At 41.3% G+C, this 16377-nt stretch overlaps 1 protein-coding gene across 1 annotated transcript in view; it reads left to right on the forward strand.

The window, feature by feature from the left end:
- Positions 1 to 4140: 4140 nt before the first annotated feature.
- ambra1b (autophagy/beclin-1 regulator 1b) overlaps positions 4141 to 16377 on the forward strand; it is a 29500-nt gene continuing 17263 nt past the window's right edge. Inside the window, exons 1-4 of the mRNA XM_080737517.1 lie at positions 4141 to 4393; positions 10793 to 10989; positions 14561 to 14619; positions 15719 to 15902. Coding sequence (XP_080593643.1) covers positions 10858 to 10989; positions 14561 to 14619; positions 15719 to 15902 — 375 coding nt within the window. The 5' untranslated portion in view covers positions 4141 to 4393; positions 10793 to 10857. The remainder of the gene's footprint in view (positions 4394 to 10792; positions 10990 to 14560; positions 14620 to 15718; positions 15903 to 16377) is intronic.

Raw genomic sequence — 16377 nt, forward strand, 5'->3', positions numbered from 1 at the left:
CACACACACACACACACACACACACACACACACACACACACACACGGACTGGTGCAAAAACATACCTTTGGCCTGGCAGAGACAAAGTTATTTTATAGCTGTTTAGTGGGATTAAAATGTATATTCGATTGATACACTATTAGTTTAAGATGTCAACCATATGTGTGTACAGTAGGCCTATAATATTAACACATTTGTCTTCATACTTCTCTATATTTGCTATCGAATAACACTTTTTAAAAACTGACATCCCAAGACTAGATAAAGAAGTGTTCCCCAATTTCAACCAATTTAGTTTTTGCCACTAAATAACCCATGTGCCCGGCAGTCCCTGTTGCTGCCAATCTCCACTGTTGGCCTGGGGAGTGTGTAGGCGACCATGTGCATCCTCTGATTCACATGGAGTTGCCAGCCATGGCATGTGGAGGTTGATATTATCTTCCCCAGTTCCCCTGCTTGCTGAACAGGTGCACAGATCAACTAGTAGCAGCCACTAGTACAACTACAAGGATAGAATCCCCTGACGGCTTTGCATCTGCAGACACTGCCAAAATTGTCTTTGCTGGAGCACCTGCCATATAGGCTTTAGGCAAGTTCTTTACCTCTGTGCCACCCAGACACCCCATATATAAAAGAACACTTAAAGCCAAGAAAGTATATACTGTAGCCTAGGTATTGGTATAGTTGAAGTTGGGCATTGGTGGCCTGCCAGGGGGCAGGCCACCAACAAATATTGTTTATAATACCGGTATGACCTCCAGGTCCATCTGTGTAAATGTCACAAGAGTGATACTACATAACTGTGACCGTCAGGTCGCAGTTACAATGAAAACCTCCACCGGCTGTCTATCAGTCAGTCCCTCCGTCTGTCCGTCACATCACGTCACACTTTTGGCCCTACTCTTATCTCCGGCACCGTTGCCCCTATCCATGCCAAACTTAGCACACACACTCCTTGGCTGGCAAACCACAACCTCCGCCCCTGATTTCTCACATGCCCCTCTTCTAGCGGCACCATGAGGTTGATTTTTGCAGACAACATTAATGGACACTGCTCCTACAGATGCCACACACACCCCCTTACACCCAGGAACCAATGCCACTTACAGTCCAATTTGTGTATACATGCGACCTGACGGTCGCTTATCTCCCGATTAGGGAGTCTTACTGGTAGGATATGATATACTAGGCCTACTGTATTATATGACCATATACAGTAGGGTCATTAGGGGGTATCTACATACAGAGTCTAGAAAGGGCTTTTCTAGATCTAGTCTAGTATACATGGCCTGGGGAGGGGTTGTCTGGTTATCACAATGAGTTGTGATAAAAGCTCTTGATTGATGCTTGGGAACATTCAGTCAAAATACTGCATGAGTTGCACCAACAACGTGTTGCAAGCTTGTAGAAGGGCTATTTCCTGGGATGATATTATAGAGTGAAAATAGGGGGGGCCTAGCATAGAGCCCTTGGGAATCTGGTCAGTATAGGGTTACGTAAGTGGTTGACAAGAGGTACAGTAAAACTTGATGAGGCGTTGTCCCCAAGTTGACCTTTCATGGCAGACAGCCATAAACGTCACTTGAACCTTCCATTGTGGGAGTTGCCAAAAGTTACCCTGAGGGCAACCAAGCAAATTTTTTAAGTGTGAATTAGGAAAACAAAGTACATCAGCAACAAAGAAACTATCTACATGATGAGTGGCATGTTGACATTGTAGAAAATCTATTAAATAAATAAAAAGAATGTTTAAATGGTACTTTATCTTGTCTAATTTACAGTCAGAGTTTGTTCTGCAAAATACTTCTTCTACTTGATATTTTCAAAGTTGACTCTTGGCTCACTGTGGAGTAAAAGCTTCGAAAATAAAAAACACGAAATAAAAACAATATGCTGTAATAATTTGCAGCTACAATTAAAACAGATAAGACTGTACTGTGTTGTTTATTATTATTATTATTATGTTGAATCCACATCACAAGTGTGTTGGAAAACAAAGGCGCATCTCACATTGATTTGGTTCATTTTTGTTACTACATGCCATGGGCATAAAATGGACACAGACAGACAGGTCACAATCATGCAGAGCAGACCTGTATTGAAATGCACTTTCTTTTTTGTGGCAAACTGCTAATAAAGTATTCAATCGATCAATCGCACAGACAGAGATGGGTACAAATGTACAATGGTATTCTGACAACAGGTAATGCATTGTGTTGTTTGCACCTCCAAGATTATTTGGCCATGGCATGTCCCCGAATACATGTCATAGGCCTATGGTAAATGGTGCATGGTAATGATGGTATATATATTTTAACCAAGGCGCTTTACAATGATTGTGCATTACATTCACACACCGATGGCAGAGGAAACCATGCATCAACCTGTTCATCGGGAGCAATTAGGGGTTCAGTGTTTTGCTCAATGACACTTGGACAGAATCAACACTCTGGGGGAGCCTAACCTCGCCTACCAGGCTTTCTGGGGGAAAGCCTGGTGTTCGTTCACAACAGGCCGTTTGGTTTCCGCCCAACGCGGAAACCAAACCACCAGAAGAAGCGGCGTCGCTTTGATTTGATTCCCTCCGTTCGTTTTCCCCAATCCCTATTAAAATGCCCGAGTAGCCCAGTGTGGGTGTCGCTCTCCATTCCGACATGTCGCCACTCCGAAATTGACTTCTTATTGTCGGAGTGGCGACACTTCCATAGAGGTTAAGTTTAGGGTAAGGGTTAGAGATAGGGTTAGTGTCAGAATGGAGACATGTCAGAAAGGAGACATGTCGGAGTGGCGGGGCGTAACCGCCTAGTGTAGTCTTTCCAGTCGCTACGAGTTGGACTAAAAGATGCATAATTATACCAAACACATTTTTCAAAAGCAAAACTACTCCGCATCAAGGAGTTTATTGGGTAGGCCCTAAAAGTATGTCCTTTGGTGCAGGGGAATATTTGGAGTTAAAACTGAATCCGGTTTGATAGTTCCGGCAAAGTGTAGTCCGTCTAGGACTACAACATTACATAAAGTGATTTCCGCTCCCGACCGGATCAAACCCCGAAAAGTGAAGTGATCCCAGACTAGGGGGAGCCCAGGATCGAAACGGGAATCTTATGGTTTCCAAGCGGCCGCTCTACCCCTGAAGCCCGTATCAGTGTACGGTGGAGAGCTATCCACCGCAAATTTGAGGTGGAAAGCTTTCCACCTCAAGTCAGAAAATAAGTGCAGGACATCATAGTACGCCACGGTGGAGACCTATTCACCGTGACTGACTAGTCTAGATTGACCAATCAGTGAACGGGGTGTAGAGCCTGTCTGTCTGATAGTAAAATCGAACCTCTGTTCGAAGTGGAGCTGTGTGTGTGTGTGTGTGTGTGTGTGTGTGTGTGTGTGTGTGTGTGTGTGTGTATTGCAGTTGATGCTCAGGGCAGGCTAGACTCAACAGCACCTCTCTGGTCACCCAGGGTTACTACATACAGGCTACATACAGACCCACAGACCCACCCACATACCCACATACCTACACACACGGCCACGTATAGGGGAGCTTGTGTTCCACACAGCTCCAAAAACAGAGAGATGTGTTGGGACTTGCGGTGGAAAGCTCTCCACCGCGAGGAATGATGTAACGTTGTAGTTTCATGACTCAAAAAGACTCGAAAAGACTACACCGCGGTGTAAAGCCTTCCACCGCCCAGGCGACTATGATGCCGGCTTGAGCCACTGCCACCCCTATCATGAGTGTCATGTCATGTCATAACTGTCATGTCATGATTATCATAACTGTCATGTCATGCCATGATTATCTTTGTGTTGATTATCTTTATCAGTGTCATCATAAAGACATGGAATTCTCCTGACCAGCCAAGTTGTGCTTGTAGATTGTCTATTTCATAAATAAATAAATAAATAAATAAATAAATAAATAAATAAATAAAATAAAATAAAATAAAATAAAATAAAATAAAATAAAATAAATATATAACTTCCATAATGCCTATTGCTATTTGCCTACTGCTGACTGGTAACTCAACCAACTCAACCGTTCGATTAGTTGCGACCGATGGACTCTGGGCTCTGTTGACAGCCCTGTCTACCCTGAAGCTAGCTCGGCTAGGCTAGGCTAGCTAGTTACGCAGTAGGCGGTCGGCAGCCCCAATGTCTTTTAGGAAACACTTTTACGTTGCCTTTGTCAGATGATAATATGACCGTTGTCCATTTTGGTTCCAGTGGACGTTAGCGGTCAGCTCTATTGTTACATTTTCCGATGTTCCAGCGGACAGCTTGTCGTTTACAACGGCTACGTTTTCTCTCTTATCCAAGCTAACTAGCTAGCCTAGTCTGTTAGTCTTTAGCTTCGCCTGCGATGGTCAGTTTGAAGACAGCTCGGTGAAAAAGGAAGGTAGGCCTTGTGTCTTCGGGGCTTATTATTTCATATCTGTTTGCTTTCGCACAACGTTGACATTGTTGGGTTTAATTATGTATTACCGAACTTGGTCTTGGTGTCAAGCCAGTTTGATATTTCGTTTTTTTCCCCAGCTTGCTAGCTAGTTGGCTATAACCGGAATTGTCTCTAAATGTAGCCCTGGTTCATCAGCTAGCATAAAGCGGGATATAACACTAGCTACCGTTTAATTAACGCCAAATTAACACCTATAACTAATGTAACCTAATCTGTTATATTAGCTACATGACGTCAACACATGAACAACGTACTTATATTTTTCATTTGGATGCTTGTTTGCTGGCCAGTGTCCACCAAACAAACGATGGTGTCTGACTTAATATGTACATTTTTGATTATGTGTTAAACCTGGTAGTAAGTATGTTTCGAATTAAGGTTGTATTTGTAGGTGATGCCAACCATGTAGATGTCAGATTATGACATCTAATGTTGGCCCAGTTGTCAGCAATGACAACTGCTGAATACTGTATATGAAAAGGAAACGGTAGACTTAATTCCAGGCTGAAACAAAATTAAAATACTCAAGAAATAAAAAGTACATTTGAAGTAAATAGATTAAACAGTGCCATTATCCAAGTCTTATACATCATCAAAATAGTTTTGTCTGAAAACTACAACTGCTAGTACTGTACTTGTACGTGTACTAATATTACCACCACCAATAGTGGTATGGATTCAGGAAGGAAACGTATCAAGGCTTTCATTTTCAGAACAGAAATTACCATTATTTTATCAAATTAATCTGTGCTCTCCCCAGAGACTCCATTATATGAATGTAGGTTATTCCAGAGAGATAATGATTGGTCTGCTCTGCCTCTGCTGCACATCTGGATGGACAGGCAGGCTTCCATTTTCTTCTGTGAGAGAGAGAGAACTGCTCTATTTTTTAGACATTTTGAGACCGCAGAGAACCATTAGACAGACACCTCTGACTGGGCTAAATGAGAGTTTTTAATTTCATAATGCAAGCCAAGAGTCCAACAGGAAAGACTTAATCTTTTAGTTTCTTTAGAAACTTGTTCAGACATTATTATTTGTGTCAATGTTTAAGTTATTTTCTGTTTTGTTTGGATAAAAAACAGAAAACCAATGGAGAAACAAATCAAGCAGTAAGATATGACAATTAAATGGTGCTCTCTTTTTTGTCTATGATGATCTTAATTACCAGAGCACAATGTTGATCTGTGTGTGGATGTCTCTTAACTTTCTTGGAATTACAGTTTAAAATAATTTGCAGGGCCGGCCAAGCCTGCCAAGGGTTGTGTGTGTATTCTGGTTCAAGGCTAAACCCTGCCTGTTTGTCAAAATCTAGCCTCGGTCGTTTACAATTTAAATTACCTTTTGGTTGCCAAGGCCTGATTTAGGCCTAGACATAAAATGAGAAGTTGAAGCGATGCTTCACATACAGTTTCTCACTGTAGCATTTGGCCTAAATTAGCCTTTAAATATAACTGAATGGTAGAGCCCTGCATGCACCCCGTCAGGCAGCTGTTGGGTTTGTTGGTTTGGATTTGTGGCTCTGGGCTGAGACTGTGGTGAGGGGAAAGGCCTGAGGAGATTTTAGTAATGGAAGGCATCTCCTGAACACATGTGGAGCTCAAATCAGGAAGAGTACTGCTGACACCATGACACACTGGATAATGTAATAACACTAGATAAAGTAATAGACCCAAATGTATTGCTTTCAACGACTAACATCTGGACTGCCATTTTGTGAAATAAATATTCTAAAACTAGAACTACTGTAATGTGTTACCTACCATTGCCTCTCGGGCAGTTTTAGGGACACACAGAAGGTCAAGTACATTTTATTTTAGAACCAAATCACAACCTAAGTTATCTAAAGGCACTTCTCATATAGAGCAAGCTTAATGTGCTTGTTCTAATTTATGTGCTTTCAGAACACTGAATTACCATCCAGTGTTTTATACAATTTAATGAATTTGAATATTGATGTGAAAGATGCACATTCTTTAACTATTCCTCAAATAACTATATATACACAGCAACAGCACAGTAGACAATGTTTTGGGAACAATATGATTTTGTGATGTGGCATTGATCATAGATGGCATGGCCGCATGGGTTAAAGTAGGATAGGCCTGCCCTATTTGGCAGCATAGTTTGTAGAAGTGAGATTGTCAGAATTGTATTTCCCCCTGGCTTTAGTGGTTGCATCCAGTCCAGGCACTGACACCCCCAAAAGCAGTAAACAATAACACTGTGATGAACAAGTTGGCAAGTTAGTTGATTACATGTTATGTGCAATCGGTGGAGTCTGCCTGTGCTTGGTATTTTCACAGTATTTTTGCTTTGCTGTATTTTCTTTTTTCTTTTTTTTTCTCCTTGTGGGCAGCAACAGTTTTGCTTGGCGTTCCTCGTTAATTCCATATTCTTTTCATAATGATGATGCAATCATTTTATAATTGGCACTTAGGCCCTATTCAGTCCGGCAGCCCAAATCTGATTTCCTATCCAGATTGGAGTCTGATTGCTTTTATGCTAACCTCGCGTCACTAAACAGGTTGTTTGATCCGGTCTAGACTAGATGGCATCCTACGTCGTTTGTAGTCAAAACGGACTACACTTTGGCAGGAAACACCAAACCGGAAACAGTTTTAACCCAAAACAACAACTACTTGAGCATGCGCTAACCTCACGTCACCAGGCTACGCATGCGCTAACCGGGTTAAAACTGATTCCGGGTTGGTGTTTCCGGCCAAAGTGTAGTCCGTTTTGGCTACAAAATTACATAGGACGCCATCAGCTCCCGACCGGATCAAAAGCCTGAAATTGGAAGCGATCCCAGGCTACTTTTATGCAGTCTGAACAAGGCTATGGAATGTATTCAAAATCTGATTTGTCCAATCTGAATATTATAGGCCACAAATGAGATTTAGGCTGGACTTGGGCTATAAGGTAACAAAAAGCGCACAGTGTAGACCTACGGTGGCCCAGCAAGCTTTCTGGGAATTTGTTTTCCTCTTAGCACTAGGACTACTATATTATTATCTCTGTCAGGAGATCATGCGTTTATCTCTGTGTCTGTCTGCAGCTACTCCAGGGTCCGATATTAAGCTTTTTTCCTACTTGACCTGCAAGGCAAGTACTTTCTCTCTATTCTACTCTCAGGCTGCATAAAAAATGTCTACTTGCCCTGCCTAGAGCGTATCCTGCAGGCAATGTGGCGCATAGGTTTCACTCAAAGTATATGTAAAAAAATGTGGAATTTGAAATAAGAGCACTGTTTATCTAACGTGCTGTTTGCACTGTTGGTACACTTAAAAATATAAAATAGGTGTGGACTATATATAAAGAATATAAAATAGGTGTGGACTATATATAAAATAGGTGTGAACTCAGTCATATTCAATCATAGCTATGTGGGAATTTGGATATAAATTTACAGGCAAGCATTGACACTAAGGCTTGCCCACCTGCCCCCGGCAGGTAAATAAAACTTTCGGGCAGGTGGAGTTTGCTTTCAGGGCAAGTGCTTGTTTGAGAGGGGATGCAACCATCTATAAACGCAACGCAAGATATCTGTCTAAACACCTGAACGTGGCCAGAGTCTTCTGATCTGTCGAATGTAAAATAAGAGCACTGTTTACCTATAATGTAACAAGTGTGAAACATATTCAATCATAGATATGTCACGATTTGGAAGTATTGAGGTATGACATTTTTTTAATCACACAGCCCAAGAAAGAAAAGAAATAAGGGTTAAATTCAGCGTTAATTGTGGGCTCGCCTGGAAGGCGAGCACACGTATGTTATCTTCATTATTTATTTCTATACTAGTCAGTATCCTCAAAACTTTGGCGCGCTTCATCTCTTAAACGCTTACACCTTTCAACACCATTCAAATTTTTATGTGTTCAGCTTACTGAGGACAAGTGTGCGTGTATTTTTCTTTTTGAAATGTTTTGTAGTATAATTATAAAAAAATAAAAATGTTTAACTTTAAGCACCCAATGCATTTCCAATGGGTTTAGTGAGGAAAGGGACCCATGTTTATATTAAGGCGCTGTGGCTGCAATATTCACACTTCAGATATGCTATTTATATCAATGCGTTCACACAGGTCTGCTCTCTGATTTGATCCAAATATCTAAGCTGTGTGATGTATAAAACTATAGTTATAGTTAAAACTATAAATAAATGTCCCTCTCCACTCTACTGATTACACAGCTGTGATCAAGAATCAAGTCCGGGCGATGGGATGTAAATCCCATAGCCATATATCCTAGAGCCCGCAGGGACAGTCAGCCATATTAGTGGTTGTTGTTGGTTGTCAGGGAGATATCAAAACCAATGCATTTCCAAGTCAGATCCACAAACACAATAAAAGCCATGCTCCACTCCTCAGTCTGGAGTGGCCACATAGAAGAACGCCTTGGTTATAGACATAGTGGAGGACAGATGTGATCTGGGATTGTTAGCCAATATGTATATGCACTCAATATACTCCACTACAGTTGGAGTCCATTTGACAGTTGCTGGTTCCCAAACACAGAATCAAAAATGTAGATCTAGAACACATAGAATATGTACAGTACAGTAAGGTTCAGTAGAGTACAGTAAAAGTACAGTAAGGTTCAGTAGAGTACAGTAAAGTACAGTAAGGTACAGAAAGGTACAGTACAGAAAGGTACAGTAGAGTACAGTACAGTAAGGTACAGTAAAGTACAATACAGTACAGTAAGGTACAGTAGAGTACAGTAAAGTACAGTAGAGTACAGTAAGGTACAGTAGAGTACAGTAAAGTACAGTATAGTAAGGTACAGTAGTGTACAGTAAAGTACAGTAAAGTACAGTAACGTACAGCACAGTAAGGTACAGCAAGATACAGTAGTGTACAGTAAAGTACAGTACAGTAAAGTACAATACAGTACAGTAAGGTACAGTAGAGTACAGTAAAGTACAGTAGAGTACAGTAAGGTACAGTAGAGTACAGTAAAGTACAGTATAGTAAGGTACAGTAGAGTACAGTACAGTAAGTTACAGTACGGCATAGTAGAGTACAGTACAGTATAGTACAGTAAGGTACAGTAGAGTACAGTTAAGTACAGTACAGTAAGGTACAGTACAGTAAGGTACAGTACAGTACAGTAAGGTACAGTAGAGTACAGTAAAGTACAGTACAGTAAGGTACAGTAGAGTACAGTAAAGTACAGTAAGTTACAGTAGAGTACAGTAAAGTACAGTAAGGTAAAGTACAGTAGAGTACAGTAAAGTACAGTAAGTTACAGTACAGTACAGTACAGTACAGTACAGTAAGGTGCAGTACAGTATAGTAAGGTACAGTACAATACTGTAGGGTACTGTACCTTACAGTACCTTAAAGTATCCTATTTGTTGGGTTGGAATCGAGCCCACACTGTTTCGAAGGAACAGTATTTCTAGTTATAATTAAACTCTTACCTATCATTTTATATTGGACGATTTACTTTTCGGGCAGATGGGCGTGACCTTTGGCCAAGTAGAACATGACCTGTACTTGCCCCGACGGGCAAGTGCCTCTGAGACCTTAGTGTCAACCCCTTGTATTATGTATGAGATTTTCTATCGCACAGCCCCAGAAAGTAAAACAAAGTGTGTTAAATTGAACGATAATTCATATTTAACGTATAATTTTATAATGGACGATTCGATTTACTTTTAAGGCAAGTGGGCGTGACCATTGGGCAAGTAGAACATGACCTCTACTTGCCCGACAGGCAAGTTCCTCTGAGACCTTAGTGTCAATCCCTGTAAAACACAATGAAGTAAAATAGAATCTGTTATTACTTATTACACACCATAAAGTAAAAATCTTAAACACTACTAAGGGATAAATGCAACCCAACTGTACCCACTCAAGTTTCCTATTGTCATTCTTAATATAAAAAATCACACTCGTGTGTGTGTGTGTGTGTGTGTGTGTGTGTGTGTGTGTGTGTGTGTGTGTGTGTGTGTGTGTGTGTGTGTGTGTGTGTGTGTGTGTGTGTGTGTGTGTGTGTGTGTGTGTGTGTGTGTGTGTGTGTGTGTGTGTGTGTGTGTGTGTGTGTGTGTGCGCGCGCGTGTGCGCGCAACAGCGCCCCTCCCTTAACGTGTGGTCAGAAAAGGTTACTGCAGGGCCAGGCTACGGAGACATACAGACAGACAGACAGACCCACACACACGGCCACGTATAGGAGCGTTGTGACCACCGCTCAAAAATAGTACATTTGTCACTGTAGATTTCTTTGAATTATCTTTTCTAACTTGACGGTGCCTGGCATAATTTGCAGCTGGTGTATTATTGAGAAAGCACTGGGTTGGTCTTAGAACATGATGTTGGTGTTTCCCTCTTAGGTGACTCTCTGCATGGCGACACTTTAGCAGCAGAAGGAGTGAGTGTTTCCCAGACAGACGGCAGCATGGCTTCACGTCAGAGGAACTCCGTTCGGATTCTGTCCAGTCGGGAGCGTGGCTCTCAGTCTTTCGGCTCCCAGAGACTCCTGCAACAACTAGTTGAGGAAAAAGTGCGCTGGATGAAATGGCAGAGTCAGGTAAACCAAAGAAATGTTTTCAATTGCAAAAGGTTATATTTGCAATTTTTCACTTCCATATTTGTGACAGTAACTAACCATTCCATATAAATGTGAGTCCCACCGGTCCTAGTCTCTCTCCACTGGCTCCCAGTGAAACGTTGAGTGACATTTAATATTCTTGCACCTCCCTATATTGTGGAACTTAAAGGACCACCTCACCTCTGGGACAACCAGATCTTATTTTATTGTTGTTTGGGACACGATCAACACAATCCTGAGTTATTTTTTGTGTTCAATCTGTGTTTTTAAATATTTTAGGATTTCAGCATGCTACAACTGGTCATATGATGCTTTGTAGCATGATATTGCTTCATCTAATGCAGGGGTCTTCAACGTTTTCAGGGCAAGGACCCCTTAGTTGAGAGAGAGATTAAGCAGGGACCCCCACAACCTGTTCATAGATTCCATATAGTTTCATTGTTTGACAGCACAATCATCAGAGTATTTTGGATTCATGTCAATTTGTGTTTTCAGATATTTAACCACCTGAACCATCAATACATAATAAACTTGACCTTTCACTCTGTACTTAGTCTGCTCTTTTTCCCCTCTACACAATAAACCTCTGCTGCGAGGCGTTGTGAGCTTGTAGATCGGCTATTTTTGTCTAAAGTCCTCAGAATATGGACGCTAGGGTTCAGGTAGTCAACATAAAAAAGGAGGAAAAAAAAGTTCCTATCACACAAAGATTTGGAGGACCCCCTGTAGTAACTCTGATGACCCCCTAGGGGTCCCGGACCCCCTGTTGAAGACCTCTGATCTAATGCATCATATGATGTAAAATGCATCATATGATCAGTTGTAGCATGCTGAAATACTAAAATATCTAAAAACTTAGATTGAACAAAAAAATAACTCAGGATTGTGTTGTTCGTGTCCCAAACAACAATAAAATAAGATCTGGTTGTGATGTTTTCGCTGTCTCTTTTCTCTTTCTTCGGACTGTGCCCAGGGCCAGTGTAATAACTAGATGGGGGCCGTACTACGAATACCAAACCTACTAATCTATGACCACTTCTCTAAAACCTTTTTTGTATGCTTTTGTCACAGATGGGACGAATATATTGGCAATTGACAATTGGATGAGTCCAGTCCTTAGTTGTTAATTTTATGTTTCCTCAACAATTCAACTCAACAAATAGCCTGTACAGTAAAGTGCAATACAAAGGGTGCATGAAATGCAAATCATTTTGAGCCATTATATGCAATTTACTGTGCATGTACCACTGTCTATGTTCCGGACGGCTCCAAATGATGTCAGTTGTATCAGCTACACCAGACGTCCAGAACAGCGCAAGCCCTACACATTTCACTGTAAAAGACTGCAGTCATCTTTGTTGCATTTTTATTCCTATGACAGTGGTGTGCTGTGCAACTGTACCTTATATTTGTTACCACATTACACCGCATTGTCAATAAAGATGTCAAAAGGTAATGGTGAATTAATTCACATTTTCTATTCATTAACATAAATTACTTTTCTAAAACTGATGCTGCTGAGCAAGAGCAGAGTGGGATATTTGTTAATTCATTTTTGTTCATGATGGCTTTTGTCACTGTCCAATGACCTGCATCTGAACGAAGGGTATGTTAATGCAAAATATGTACCACTGTAGGTGGTACTCCCTACTTTGCCATTGAAGGCATTTGACCCAGGTGTCAGAGGACAATTAGTTGACACGGTCAATTCAGTTATTTGAAGCAGACATACTGAACACTATGGTTTAAACATTTGAAATTGTTTTGACATGTTTATTATGGTTTCAATTGGACGGGTTTCTGGTCCACGTTACACGGATAAGATCTAGATGCGTGCGCAGGGTCGGTACCAAAATTAGCCAATGAAACCAGCGCTCCCCAAAACAACAGGTTTGGGGATTGGTAGGAATTGATTACATGATACAGTCAACTGTGCATTTAGTCTCAATGTTTGTAAACAAGAAACCTGTCTATATTCCGATATTTCAATTTCCCCCAAACGGAGGAGAGCCACCGTGGCACCGTGGCATCATGCCTAGCAGCTGTTTGCTGAGGCTATCAGGGTCCCCTGGACACATTGGACAGGGTAGCAGGCCATTCTGGGAATGCAGCCAGCAGGGCTGAGAGGAAGCGAGCAGCACCTTGCCAGTGATCTATTATTGTTTGTTTTCATTATTTTATTGTGTCCCTTATTGTCAACAGCAACGTGATGGAATCCACTGTAATCAAACCATCACAGGGCTATCTCCTCCTCCATGGCCTTATCTGATTCTGCGCTAAACAATATGGGTCCAGAAAAATCACAGCACAGCCAACCGGCTCAGTTTTTTGTCCCAGACCTGGAAACGACATCCTTGACAAAGTTGTTGTGTGCATTGTTGCACGAGATATAAAGGGCACATTCGATCAGGTCTGGGATAATGGCATTTATGAAGCCCTCTTCTTAACTAGTCAGGGATCCATTCATGTGCCACTATAATTCTCTATCTTCATAGATTATGTCGTGGAACAATGTGGGAGTAACATGTTTCTCCACGTCGATACTTAAACATATAGCAATGAAATGGACCCCCAAGGAAAACGGGAACATGTTCGCCCAGGAACGGCTGGAGACAGTGTGTCTGCTGACGTCTTAAAGTCGAGCTGAAAGGGAAGTTTTCCACTCGCTCCACTTCCTTAAGGTTCCTCGTGAAACAGTCCAGAAAGGAGGAATGTGATTTGACAGTCAAAAAGTAGGCAGGCCATAATGCATTGAAGACATTGATATGTAAAGACGGGCGGGCTGACGATCGGCGCTCAGTATCACAGCGTCGCACTATAAATTGACAAGGCAGCGGCTACGGAAACAAATTTGTGTTCATAGGACATCAGATGTCAGCCGCGACTTGTGATTGGCTGAACCAGAGGCAAGCCAGCGCAACATATTGGCTCCGCTGTGCGGAGAGGACGAACGGGGAGGCGGGGGAGACACAGGCACCTGTCAGTCATTCTGACCTCGTGAATTATTAAATAGACTTGATGTTCGTCATCATGCATTATGTTTTTGTTTAGGGGCTGGGCTTAGGGCTCTAATTGTTTCATTATAATACACAAACACTAACATTTTACACTTTTTTCCACTCATCCACTGTTAGGTATGGCCATATTATCATTGTGAAAAACCTATTTTTGATTTCACTGCGTCTATAAACAATTAAGTATTAAATCAATTTATGTCAAAATAAGGCCTCTAAAGCCAAATAATAGTTAATATAAATTGTGTTTGGTGTCACTCATGTACACTGTATGCTAATAGTTGTTCATTTTCTCTAGTTCCAGTAGCTTATACTGCGCTCACGGCCTCACGCCATTTATTACTATTCATACTACACTCTGTGTACTTTAGTTTGCACAGCAGATATTCACTCCTGTCTCCTGTACTGCCATGCCTGCACAGCCTCGGCTATGGTGTTCACTTAGTAATCCCACAATTGTATAATAGAGCATTGATTGCGGCTACTTGTGTTTCATCCGCTTGACTGGGTCTTGTGTTTGTTTGTGTTCCTAACAGAAAGTGGAGCTGCCAGATAGTCCTCGCTCAACCTTCCTCTTGGCTTTCAGCCCTGACCGGTGAGTCATAAACCCTTAACTCTTAACTTTTACCCTTTAATGTAACCATAAACTATAATAATTGTCTTAACCCTAAACACCTTAAATTAACTCCTACACATAATTTAAACCCTGAACTCTTACCGTAACCCTACCTGACCTGGTTCAGGTAGTTGTCTCATGGCCACAAGATATATCCCATGCCCACGGCATCAGGATGTCAGGGTCCCATCTTATGTCTTGTCACTACAAGATCTCTCAAGCTAATAGTGATGGGTCGTTCATGAACGATTAAATAACTAGTTTGTTGCCGTGAACAGGAACAAGATCGTCGCTTCCTGAAACCCATTACGTTCACGCTTTCGTTCACGCCCCCCGTCCTCTCCCCACATACAGAGGACGGGAGGGAGGGCTTTACACGTGACATAATATTGCTCCTGCGATAGTGTTTTACACTAGACACCACATCGTTAGTTCACTGAAATGGACATTACAAGCACCACCACAAGCTAAGCCATTTGGTTATGTATTGGCCACAAGATAGAAGACGTGCTCAATAAGTCCTAGTCTCGTGGGCACCAGAAATGTAAGGTGTTCAATTCAAATGTTTCATGGTTTAGTAGTTTGAAGTTGTTTTTTAACCTGGGCCTTACTGTATATTCAGATACGTTTGACCACAAACAAAGGGAGGGTGTTCTGTACATTTTTTTGGAATTACCTCTGGATTGTTTCGTGTTTGCATCGTGGGGCAAGTTGCCATTATTCAAATTACAATTAAAAAACATTTTTATATGCTTTGCTAATTACAGGCTTATATGCTTCCAGTGCTCTCCGGGGGGGGGGGGGGGGTACAAACAAGAAATGTGGCAACTGAAGGGACCATTTCCAATAATATTGATCTAAGAATAGGGCCCAGGTTTAGTCAGTATGGATGACATTCAACATTTCTTAAGGGATGTCCTGATGAGCTGTTTTGCTTTTGTGTCTGACCAAGTCCCAGAGGCAAGATGCTATACTTTTATGTGTATTCCTCAATGCTAGTCTAGTATATGTCTACGGTTATGTGCTAGATAAAATCTAGCACATAAAAGCGCTTAAAAGGCTATTTCTCTCTCAATAGGACCCTTATGGCTTCCACACATGTCAATCATAACATTTACATAACGGAGGTGAAGACAGGGAAGTGCCTGCATTCCTTAGTGGGACACCGTAGGACCCCGTGGTGTGTGACCTTTCACCCCACCATCCCAGGCCTTGTCGCTTCAGGGTGCCTTGATGGAGAAGTCAGAATCTGGGATCTGCATGTAAGTACTTTAACTAAAATAATACTTACTGTAAGTAAAACTATCATTGTTAAAATACACTCAATATTAGTCTGAGGTAATCTCTGAAATATATAGACATTGTGACTGATATTGTCCCTTCTAATGCGTGAAGGGCAGTGTTCTTTCAATGACCCTTTTCATAGATTTTTTTTATACTTTTGGGGGAACATGAAATAATATAAAAATATATTCAATTAATGAAAAAAAGTTATTGAAAAAACATGGCCCTTCACCAGAACCAAGGACTGTTGTTTTCAATGAATGCATCATTAGTTAAAATGGGAGTTTGAAGTTACAATGGGTTTGTATAGGAAGGCGTCATGTCAAATATCTAAATACTGAATCAAGGCTATCAAGCAACTTAAAAAACTGTCTGGGGTACTCACAAAAGCCTGAGTAGACGTTAAAATGACCCCAAACATGTTTGAAAGTGAAATATATCCCTTTAATTTTT

This window comes from Nannobrachium achirus (genome assembly GCF_963921795.1).
Source record: "Nannobrachium achirus genome assembly, chromosome: 11".
NCBI lineage: Eukaryota > Metazoa > Chordata > Actinopteri > Myctophiformes > Myctophidae > Nannobrachium > Nannobrachium achirus.